This window comes from Brassica napus, chromosome C8 (genome assembly GCF_020379485.1).
Source record: "Brassica napus cultivar Da-Ae chromosome C8, Da-Ae, whole genome shotgun sequence".
Lineage (NCBI taxonomy): Eukaryota > Viridiplantae > Streptophyta > Magnoliopsida > Brassicales > Brassicaceae > Brassica > Brassica napus.
The window spans coordinates 41,939,280-41,950,719 of record NC_063451.1 but is presented as its reverse complement, the minus strand read 5'-3'; the positions used below and the strand labels follow the sequence as shown (position 1 = coordinate 41,950,719).

Here is an 11,440-nt window from a genome sequence, read left to right as displayed (position 1 = left end):
CAATTTCCAAGTCTTATTTCCAAAGATCATTACTAGATGGTTCATAGGGATTTTTCGGTTTTAATAAAGAAATTTTGAAAAGAAAAAAAAATTATAAAAAATTCGAATTTGAAAAAATATAAGTCGAAAACATAAAAAATTATTTTTATTTTTTTATTTAAATAATTATTTATTATATATATATATATAATAATGGTATAAGAGTATTTGCCATCTAATGAAGAAGATATTTTTGAAAATGTTTCTTTATTGGTGGTTAACATGAATAATGATATTAAGAAATTGGTAACCATAAAAATTCTCCATATAATTATGATCTGAAACAAATATATTCTAAAACATCATTTTCCTGTTAAATTAGAAAATATTATTATTAAACTATATATATAGTCTTTTAAAATTGAGATTTAATTATTTTATCAATTTTGATTATATTTTAATTGATTTAGCTCGGAGGTAGACTAATTTATTACCTTGAAAGAGATAATTTGTGTAAGAAAATTTTAAACTTGAATCTTCTTGAAATATATGTAGTATTATTTATTTAAAATTTATATTTTTTACTATGTCAAACTGAAATAGAAATGAAAAGAATATATATATATATATATATATATATATATATATATTCTTATTATATTTTCTAAAAAAATTTAATTTTGTATTCTCTAAAAATAGAGAATAATGAAGATTACTCTCATTTTAATTGAAACCAAAAATATTTATGAAAAATAATAATATGATCTCAGAATTCTTTTCATTATTTTTTTGTTTATAATATCATTTTTAATCTATAATAATTTTGAATGCTCCATAAAATTAATATAAATTTATATAAAATAGTTTTTACTATAACTTTCCGTCTGTAGGGTGGGTCAACCCTAGTATTTATAATTCGAAAGTACACTTTAATTCATAAACACGGTGAGTTTAAAGTTTAAACAATTTGCAATAATAAAGTTTAGTAACATGATTTGAAGTTGATTGTTAAAAAGAGAGAAACATAAACAAATTAAAAATAGTACCTAACACCTTTAAATAATGAAATAACATTATCTAAACTTCAGAAAGAAATTTATTCATAACCAAATTTTAAATGCAATTATTAAAGCATAAAATTTTATAATTTGGGGTTTCTTCATGACTAAGCTGCGGTGTCTCGACCGAATGAGTGATTGGGTTTTTGTCTGAATAGAGTTGGGGAGTATGGACAAATTGTATGCCATCCAGATTAAACTTTGGTAATATGTCTTGGGGTTGTTCACGTCGCTTGCGGATGTGCCAGTTGTGTTTTGTCCAACCATTGTGGTTCGTGTTCTCACGTTTAAATCTTCAAAGGGTTTGTTAAATCCTCTTTTTTCTAACGCTAAATGATGGATCTCAAAATTTACTTCAGAACTTAGGTTTTGGTTACGTGTATAAGAAAAGATGTATAGAAGACTATTTATTGACGATTCTATATATGAAGTGTATTTTATTGATAATACAAATAGAAAATGAATATGAATACATGAAGTATCTAAGAACATGACGTATGTATGTAGTGAAAGTGTTGTATAGCTCTAAAAGAATTTGATCCCCCTCTTTCTTATCATTGGTTTTGTTTTTATAGGCTATCGTAACGGCCACGTAATCTTTAACGAATATCAGGTGCTTCTATGGCCGTCGTTACTGCATTGACCTCTGTTACACCTGCGGTTTGGATGTGTCAGCTTAGCATAGGCCATTTATTGAGCTTGGCATGGACCTTGAATCTTTGTGGACCCATTGTCTTCTAGTAGTTTGAAGGACTTTAACCGGATTCTCGGTTGGATATGGAAGGAACTAAGTGAAATCTGTCTCCAACAGATTAGAGTTAAGAACGATCGAAAGGGATATTCCAATAGAATATTTTGATAAAAAGCATGATGAACAAAAGAAAAATGTCGGCTCGAGACTCGAATTGTGGTTGAAACATCTTTTTTTTTTTTTAACAAGGTGTTGGAACTATTTTTTGAACATTTTGAATAATGTATTCATATGTCAAAAATAAAGTTTTATTTGAATGTGAAATAGAGGTTTAATATGTGTGATTTGAGAAACTTGTACAAAGTAGTAAATACATTCATTAGATATTTGAACTTGGATTTGAGTTTTGATTTGTTAGTTGGACTTCATGTTCGTTAACTTAAATCAAATATATGTTGATCTTTTATATTGATAAAATATATATAAAAAATCCATTTTAAAGTATATTATTTTATTTGAATTGGTCAAAACAATAATAAATTTACTTTTTAATTTATTGGTCAAAATATGGAATAAATTCACTTACTAATTGACAATAATTAAAGTTTCCATTAGTGCACCATGGAAATTTCATTTTTGTGTTGAAGAATGAAATTTTTGCTTTTCATTATTTTTCTATAAAAGGACTTATAAGCATTATAGAAAAAATAGACTTTGAACAACAAATCATTTTCTCATACTTTGAATAGTTATGTTAGTATTTATTTATTTTTATTTTGAGGCTGAGAGTACAACACAAAATTAGGTTCGATAAATTCTGTTTTCGGTGATGGTAAATAAAAACAATGATGCAGTTGTATCTTGAGAATCCGAGCGCTATGAAACCGTCACACTACGGAGCGTTTAAAGATTTAAGGAAAGAGATTAATCATCTAGACTCTGCAATTCTTCTTTATTTTTTTATTTCAGTATCGTAATTTTAATTTATGTTATTATTATTCTTTACAAATATCAGTTGTACCGTGGCAGTGAAATAAGACACAAGGTTGAAACATCTATAAAGTGATTTTCATCCGATTAGTGTTTAGATATTTGACTTGATGAAGATTTTGTTGACACCGTAATATCACTTTAAACATTCTGATATATATATATATATATATATTTTAAGTAGTTTGTTAATTTTGTGTTTCTCGTGACATTTACTTTAACGTATGTAATTTCTCTAAACTAAAATATTTTAAAACAGGACATCTGTAAATCAAAAAAAAAAACTTTTACTTAACTTGCGCGTTTCAGTAACCAAAGCAATGGGCAAACGTTATTTTGCAATCAACAACAAAGATTCATTGAATATTTATATTTATAAATAGCATTGGCCCCCCGGCCTCATCCCAAAGATTCTAAACCACGTCACCACCACCTTCGCCGTAGAATAATTCAAAAAACATGACTGCCGTCTTCACCGTCGTTTCCTTTCTAGCCTTCTTCCTCTCGCTAGTCGTCGTTTCCGGTGACGTCATCAGACTACCTTCGCAAGCTTCTAGGTTCTTCCGCCCAACAGAAGACGACGTCTGCGATGATTCTTCCGCCGGTACTAAGTGGGCCGTTCTCGTAGCCGGGTCTAGAGGATACTGGAACTACAGGCATCAGGTATTAATGGCGATTCTCTCTTGAAGTTTTCGATCTTTAAGTTAGCTTTATGTGTACGTACGTGACGTACGTCTTCTTCTAACGTCAATCATTTCTTGATAAGAGAATGCATGAGCCCACGGTTTTCTTGAAAATCTTTTATTTCTTGATTATTAATAACAATTCGAATATAATATATTTTACAAGTTCCCTTCCAATTTCTTTTTAAGTTGGATTTATTCAGTTTGAGCTATAGTTAAACTTGCATGTGGTGTTAATGTGTCTTAAGACCAAAGTCCTGAGCTCGCTATAGCCCCTGCAGGTTCGATTCCACCGTGTGCAGATTCTGTATGTGGGTCAGCTAAACCCGTATAGTTCTTGCATGTGGTGTTCATATATAGTTTTTTTGTTCAAATGTTGTGTGACTAATGAGTTGTTACAAAATGTTACAGGCGGATGTTTGTCATGCTTATCAGCTGCTGAGGAAAGGTGGAGTGAAAGAAGAGAATATTGTGGTGTTCATGTATGATGACATCGCAAAGAACAAAGAGAACCCAAGACCTGGAATCATTATCAACAGTCCTAATGGAGATGATGTTTATAATGGAGTTCCCAAGGTTTTTTTTTCTTTCGATTTTTAGATGTGCAAGTTATTATTGTGGATTTCATTGAGTTAATTGTTTTTTTGGATCTCATGCTTGTGGCAGGATTACACTGGAGATGATGTTAACGTTGATAATTTGTTTGCTGTAATTCTTGGAAACAAAACAGCTCTTAAAGGAGGAAGTGGTAAGGTTGTAGATAGTGGTCCAAACGATCATATCTTCATATACTATAGTGATCATGGTGGCCCCGGAGTGCTTGGTGAGTTCTACCTTGTTTTTTTTTGTTTCTCATGTTAATTAAAACCAACCAAGTTAATGCATGATTCAATTCTCCATGGTTTGTTTATAGGGATGCCAACTTCTCCGGCTCTATATGCAAACGATCTAAACGATGTACTGAAGAAAAAACATGCTTCTGGAACATATAAGAGCTTGGTACACAAATCTTCTGAAAATGCTTTTATTTTTATTTATTTGGCTTGACCCTTTTGTTTTTTCTGTTTTGGTTTGAAGGTGTTTTATCTAGAGGCATGTGAATCTGGAAGCATATTCGAAGGTCTTTTACCAGAAGGTTTAAACATTTACGCGACAACAGCAGCGAACGCAGAGGAAAGTAGTTGGGGTACTTATTGTCCTGGAGAGGATACTAGTGTACCGTCCGAGTTTGAGACCTGTTTAGGTGACTTATACAGTGTTGCTTGGTTGGAAGATAGGTAAATGCTTCAAAACCTATATATTATGATGATGATCTTTGTATAAGGATTCTTAGTTATTCCTCTGTTATTCTTTTTGTTTTAGTGATAAACACAATTTACAGACAGAGAGTCTGCACCAGCAATATGAACTGGTAAGTAAGCTTTCATGTCTTTTATTCATTGAGATGGTGAGTGAGTGAACATGCATCAAAAAATGGTTTCAATTTTTTTATTGTTAGGTGAAGAAGAGGACTGCAGCTACTGGTTCGAGTTATGGTTCTCATGTCATGGAGTTTGGAGATATAGGACTAAGCAAGGAGAAGCTCGTCCTTTACTTGGGCACAAACCCAGACAATGAAAACGCCACCTTTGCTGATGAAAATTCACTCCGGCCATTTTCAGGAGTTACAAACCAGCGTGATGCGGATCTTGTACATTTCTGGGAGAAGGTTCAATCATTACTCTTTTCTCTCTTCTTATGATAATAATATCTGAATATTTTTAAAGTTAATTGTTCAAAAAATGTTAGTATAAAAAGGCACCAGAAGGTAGTGCAAGGAAAGCCGAAGCTCAGAAGCAAGTCCTTGAGGCAATGTCTCACAGACTCCATGTCGACAATAGCCTTCTGTTAATTGGGAAACTCTTGTTTGGCATTTCAGAAGGTCCTGCGGTGCTAAACAAAGTAAGGCCTTGTGGAAAACCGCTTGTCGATGACTGGGACTGCCTTAAAACACTGGTATATATCCTTCTGAATAATCTTTTACTTTCAGTCTATCACTACATACTGTTTTTTGATGTTTTAAGCTTTTCATGCGGGTTTGTTGATTAGGTGAGAGCTTTTGAGAAGCACTGTGGATCATTGTCTCAGTACGGATTGAAGCACATGAGGTCCATTGCAAACATATGCAACGCTGGGATTCGGATGGAACAGATGGAGGAGGCAGCAATCCAGGCTTGTCCCACTATCCCTACCGGTCCTTGGAGCTCCCTTCACCAAGGATTCAGTGCTTGATCATCCTCCCCAAGTATTTGCTGTTGTATGATGCTAATAACATCTCTATATGCATATATGTTAATATAAGTTTCCTTTCCAGTTTCAGATAAATAGAAACAGAAATTTGCAAGTACTTCTCCCAAGATCTTTTATATCAAATTCATAGAATCTATTACAAGAAGGTGAACAAAAACGTATGTGTTCCAAAATGTTTACAAGACTTTTAATATTAGGATATGAATTGAGTGATGACATACCAAGCTTTCATACGTTTATATATTATACAAATTTTGGAGAATAACATCTATCACACTACTCCAATGCATAACAACACAACGAAGAAGAAAGGAGAGAAAGGCTCAAGGGTAGTAGTGTTTACGCTCTTCTTGTATTGACCGGAAAATTCTTGCAGCGTTCTCACTCGCCAGATTGGCATTGTGCGGAACCACCTTGATCACTCTCGTCACTCCTGCTCCATCTCTCGTTGTCTGAGTCACAGTTGTTGTTGTGGTTGTGGTTGTCGTCATCATTTCCTCAGTAGGTTGTGCAGCATTGTTGATCTTGTCATCATGAACATCATCAACCGCTGAGAATGGTTGAAAGGACTTCTTCTTACCAGAGATTCCCTCTTGCCTGCTCTTTTTAGCCCGAGGATAAGATTTCGTTGGCTGTTGTTGTTGTGAAGTCGCTTCATTCACTGAGCTCTGTTGTTGGATGTTGTTGTTCATTTGCTCATTGGGTTGTTGTTGTTGTTGTTGTCCGGAATAGTAAGGGTTCATCATGATACCACCATATGGAGGAAAGTAGCCATTACCATGAGATAGGAATCCCATGCCCGGGTGAAACGGAGGAGGCTGACCACCACCACCACCCATGAACATTGGTGCAGGCATGAAATGACCATAATACCCTCCACAGACCGGCCCCGTGTGCCCCGGATCTGGACCTGGGTGCGGCTTGTATATCAGCCCTTCGGAAGGAGACATTACAGGGATCAACCATTGCTGGTTTCCTCCCGAAGGAGGAGGCTGAGGAGGATAGTAACATCCATTTGGAGAGGGTTGGTTGGTCGCAAAAGGCATCATGTAGTTGGAAGGTTGTTGATGATGATGACCTTGACCTTGGTTTGGCAGCCTCCCAACTACGTTCTCAGCTGAGCATTCCATTTTATGTTGGTCAGTCTTGTCCGAGTCGCTGCTGCTTCTGTGTTTGATAACCTGTGGTAGAGGAGGCTTTACTATAAAACCTGATGGAAGGTGGAGCTCCTTCACTGGATAGCTTTTAGCAGTAACTTTTCCAACATAGCTCATGTCATCGACCAAAACATCCGGCGATGCAGCTATTAGTCTTTGGACCTGATTTATTACGATTACAATATTACAGCTGATCAGTGACAAAAAAAAAAACCAATATTACAGCTGATTTATTACGATTACAACATTCATAATGAAAAGAAATTCTGGATTGAGATTTTTACCTTAATCAGCCTGTGCAGCTCAAACAGTTGAACAGCAAATACTCTTTGTTGACTGTAAGGAGAAACACAGTCAAATCAACAAGATGATATATAGTTGCAACAATCGAAAATGAAAAGAAGTATGAATACACAGCTCTAATCAAGAATGCCAAATCAATGCGTCCAAAGATGCACATAAAGGTATCATAAAACTGTTAACTAAGAAAACAAGAAAAAGAAAAGACAAGTTACTGATATCTAGAACTTTAGATCTCAGAGTATGGAGTCGTCCGTAGTTCACAATCACCCGCTAAGGGGATCCTCTTAAGCAACTAGGATTCTGCATTTTCATGAGACTCATAACCTAGCTTTTATGTATGGTTAACTAAAATTTAGATCCCCCGAGGGTCCTCAGAAGCACGTTCCCCTACCTGCTTTGAGTGACAAGAAGGGGAAAATGCCCAAGAATAAAAAACAATACCAATACCAAACCGAGACAGGGACACATGTTCCAACAAGCAGATGCTAAGAAGACACAGTATAAAATCCATAAACTGTCTCGGCAGGCACCTTGCACTATGTACGAATGTCCCTCCCTGCTAACATGATCCAAATGCGTTAAATATGTTACAGAAAGGGTCTTTAACTACCATATATAATCGGACCACATTTTGGGGAGGATTCAGGGGCAAGCAAGCAAGCAAATAGGTGGAATCAAATAAATGTAGTGAGAACTTACTTGGCAATAGCTTTCCTTGCTCTCCAGAAACGTTTTTGACCCAACACTCCCACAACGTCATCGGGAGAGACATCTAAGCTGGAAACAGAATCCACCATAGAATTATCATCACTCGCCTCCTCTTCATTATTTATCTCTTGTTGCAGAGAGGTGTATCCTCCTCCACTTGTACAGTACTCATCATTAGCATTACCATGACCTTCTTCTTCCGATGCCGCCATGTGAGACTCAACTCCATTATTAATGCGTCCATCATCTACTCGGTCACTAGTCGATGCAAGATCCATATCCTCTGTAGCTGAGTTAGCTGCCAAGCCAACACCTCGCTTTGAGCCACACTTGCCTCTGCCAGAACATCTAGAGTTAATAAATACTGGAACAGCGAAATCATCTTCCTCTCTAGCTATTTTCCTCTGATGATCATGATGTGCTGAAGAAGCCCGCACATTTTCCATGAAGGGCATATGGGAGACAAAGTTATCAGTTCCCTGGCCAGTAGACAAAGAATCAATATGAATCATTCACACTAGAATAGAAAATATGAATTTTTGCAATACTATCATTTAAAGAGAGTCCAAGAAAATAACATAGAGGCAAAAGCTGCATATAAAGATGTAACACTCCAAAAAGCAGCAATAATACCTGGTTAGATGATGGTCCAGGAGGAAGCAAAGGGGAGGAGGTGTTACGGGGCAAAGACCCAGCACGATCACTACTAGTAAACCTCTGAGAAGGGATGCTAAGTTGCTCATAGAGAGCCATCTTGTTTCTTGGAGGAGCTCTTGGCCCTCCTTTCTCTGCATCCTTCACATGTAGCCTTGGGAACATCGGTTCCAATCTCTTCTCTTCTTCTTTCCCACTCTTCATCATCAAACCCTAACAAATCTCAAGAAAACAGCCAACTAATCAACTATTAACCACCACCGGCTACGATCAGATCTCACCGATAAAAGTTGAAATCAAACACTGACTCAAGAGTAATCAGAACAAGGCCTAGAAACTAAGGACAGACACAGATACAAAAAGACCGAAGCTCTTTCGTGGGGGAGCTAGTTTCTCAGGTGGGAATTGAAGAGATGACTTGTGAGTTGTGAGAGGATAGGAGAAGAAAGGGTAAAAAGAGATAGAAGAGTGGGTCCCGATTAGATACATGGAGAAGAAGATCCTTCCCGATAACCATTTTAATAAATAAAAATTTCATTTCACCAAGGAAAGTGCGTGACAACCCGGTTTTGTATTAATAAATAAAAGAACCTAGAAAGTTTAAGAAATCTTTAAAGCTCATCCCACCGTTAACATTAGTACGGGCTGTTTGTTTCACCATTTGCCTTCTCCAACCAAATGATTCATTTGTATGATCTATTCAAATGATCCATTCAGATTTTTGTGATTGTTTGTTTGTTCATCCACATAGCTCATCTAGATGAATCATCTAAATGGATCTTATGTTTGTTTCTTTATTTTCATTTCCATTCAAATGAGTTTAGTAAAGAAATTACCAAAATATCTTTGTGTTGATTTAATCATATGTTTAATATTAATTTTAACTATATTACATTTAATTATTTAGTTTAATATATTTACATTAGAATTATTTCAAAATTAACGAGTTTTTTTTTTGCGGTTTGGGCGGGAAAACAAGTTTTTTCGGTTTTAGCGAAAAAACACATTTTTTTTTGTTTTGGCGGAAAACAAGATTTTTCGGTTCTGGTGGAAAAACGATATTTTTCGGTTTTGGCGGGAAAATACAAATTTTTGGATTTGGCGAGAAAACAAGTTTTTGCGGTTTTTGCGGGAAAACACGTTTTTGGCGAGAAAACACGTTTTTGCGGTTTTGGAGGGAACCACGTTTTTGTGATTTTGGCGGGAAAACGCATTTTTGCGATTTTGGCGGGAAAATGCGTTTTTGCGGTTTTGTCGGGAAAACACGTTTTTGGCGGCAAAACACATTTTTGCGATTTTGGCGGGAAAACATGCTTTTGCGGTTTTGGCGGGAAAACGCGTTTTTGCGGTTTTGGCGGAAAAACGCATTTTTGCGGTTTTGGCGGGAAAACGCGTTTTTGCGGTTTTGGCGGAAAAACGCGTTTTTGGCGGGAACACGCGTTTTTGGCGGGAACACGCGTTTTTGCGGTTTTGGCTAGAAAACGCGTTTTTGCGGTTTTGGCGGGAAAACTCGTTTTTGCGATTTTGACGTGAAAACGCGTTTTTGCGGTTTTGACGGGAAAATGCGTTTTGCGGTTTTGGCGGGAAAACACGTTTTTGGCGGGAACACATTTTTACGGTTTTCGCGGGAAAACGAGATTTTTCAGTTTTGGCGGGAAAATACATTTTTTGGTTTTGGCGGAAAACACGTTTTTGCAATTTTGGCGGGAAAACACGGTTTGTGATTTTGGCGGGAAAACGTGTTTTTTTGTGTTTTGACGGAAAAATGTATTTTAGGGTGTTGGCGTGAAAACATTTTTTTGTGATTTTAGCATGAAAACATGTTTTCAGTTTTTGCGGAAAAACACGTTTTTGCAATTTTGACGGGAAAACATTTTTTTGCAATTTTAGCGGGAAAATGCGTTTTGGGGTTTTGGAGTGAAAAAGTAATTTTTAGCACGAGAAAAAGTGTTTTTGTAGTTTTGTTAGTTTTCGTTTGTGACAAAAATGATATTATCTTTAGGTTTGTAATTTGTGAATTACATTAGAAGTATAATAGACATTATACTATTTTGAATGAACCATCTCCATTCAAATGATCCAAATTGGTTCAGCTGAATGGACTTTAAAATTAAGCCTAAATTTCCAAAAGTCATCCGGATGATCCATCTGAATGAATTGCACTTTTAGTGTCTAAACAAACAAAACTCTCTTCTCCATCCAGATGGACCATCCAGATGGACCATCCAGATGGACCATCCAGATGGACCATCCAGATGGAGAAACAAACAGGCCCTACATTACATCTTTTCTTTTTTGTTGCTTTTGTCCGTACGTTATCGTCGTCCGTTTGAAACTTTTTAATCTTATCCCTAAACTTTATCATCGTAAGCAAATCTAGTTTTATGTTCGAGATATGATGGTTATTGAAATATATATGGGTTGTGCTTTCAATAATCTTGTCCATAGTTTTTTTGTCAAAAAAACCCATCCATAATCACCAGTTACCGCCACAAAATCTTTATACTTGTTAACTTATTGCAGTGAACTTTAAAAAAAAACATTGTTCTTATTTCAATAAACACGGACATGGGCCATTATGCTTAATAGACTTTAGTCTACAGCTTTATCTCTCAAAACCCATAGTAAAACACAAGTCTAATGATACAAGCTCAGAGCCTAAGCATTTACAAATAGAAATTTAAGGTTAACTTTTATAATTGTTATCAAACATTTCATAGGCAAAAAAATAGAAAATGGACAAATTAACAGGTAGTATACGATTTCTACATTTTAGCAGTATTTTATATTAATCATGCTATTAATTTAGCTGATTAAATCATTTTATGTAGTTTATCTTCTTTTTATCAACTTATAGTTTATCTTTGTTGGCAAATAATTTGTTTTCTTTTTAAATCAAAATCGTTGAATTTATCCATGGTAAACTTT

General features: G+C 35.4%; 2 protein-coding genes across 3 annotated transcripts; one reads left to right on the top strand and one right to left on the bottom strand.

Moving 5' to 3' along the window:
- Positions 1-3,083: 3,083 nt before the first annotated feature.
- On the top strand, positions 3,084-5,787 carry LOC106413682 (vacuolar-processing enzyme alpha-isozyme). Of its 2 annotated transcripts, none has more exons than XM_022708454.2 (9): positions 3,084-3,381; positions 3,813-3,977; positions 4,068-4,224; positions 4,315-4,400; positions 4,479-4,678; positions 4,764-4,812; positions 4,900-5,109; positions 5,199-5,396; positions 5,490-5,787. In XM_022708454.2, exons 1-9 carry the CDS (start codon positions 3,178-3,180, stop codon positions 5,670-5,672), a joined length of 1,452 nt encoding a protein of 483 aa, XP_022564175.1. In that variant the 5' UTR covers positions 3,084-3,177; the 3' UTR covers positions 5,673-5,787. The 2 variants fall into 2 exon arrangements, with proteins under 2 accessions (XP_022564175.1, XP_013709877.1); XM_013854423.3 differs by having other exon boundaries at positions 3,088-3,381; positions 5,190-5,396.
- On the bottom strand, positions 5,786-9,049 carry LOC106413679 (protein EARLY FLOWERING 3). The gene is made up of 4 exons (XM_048764993.1): positions 8,492-9,049; positions 7,850-8,337; positions 7,132-7,183; positions 5,786-7,009 (listed from the first exon to the last, which is right to left on the bottom strand). The coding sequence occupies exons 1-4, from the start codon at positions 8,717-8,719 to the stop codon at positions 6,014-6,016; spliced, it is 1,764 nt and encodes a 587-aa protein (XP_048620950.1). The 5' UTR covers positions 8,720-9,049; the 3' UTR covers positions 5,786-6,013.
- Between the last annotated feature and the right edge of the window lie 2,391 nt (positions 9,050-11,440).

Bases quoted from the DNA above. Each gene is read 5' to 3' on its own strand.
- LOC106413682 (XM_013854423.3), top strand. From the start codon at position 3,178: ATGACTGCCGTCTTCACCGTCGTTTCCTTTCTAGCCTTCTTCCTCTCG. The intron at 4,401-4,478 runs GTACACAAATCT...TTTGGTTTGAAG, and splicing joins CTGGAACATATAAGAGCTTG to GTGTTTTATCTAGAGGCATG. The intron at 5,397-5,489 runs GTATATATCCTT...TTTGTTGATTAG, and splicing joins GGGACTGCCTTAAAACACTG to GTGAGAGCTTTTGAGAAGCA.
- LOC106413679 (XM_048764993.1), bottom strand. From the start codon at position 8,719: ATGATGAAGAGTGGGAAAGAAGAAGAGAAGAGATTGGAACCGATGTTC. The intron at 8,338-8,491 runs GTATTATTGCTG...TCTACTGGCCAG, and splicing joins CTGGACCATCATCTAACCAG to GGAACTGATAACTTTGTCTC. The intron at 7,010-7,131 runs GTAAAAATCTCA...GTAATAAATCAG, and splicing joins AGCTGCACAGGCTGATTAAG to GTCCAAAGACTAATAGCTGC.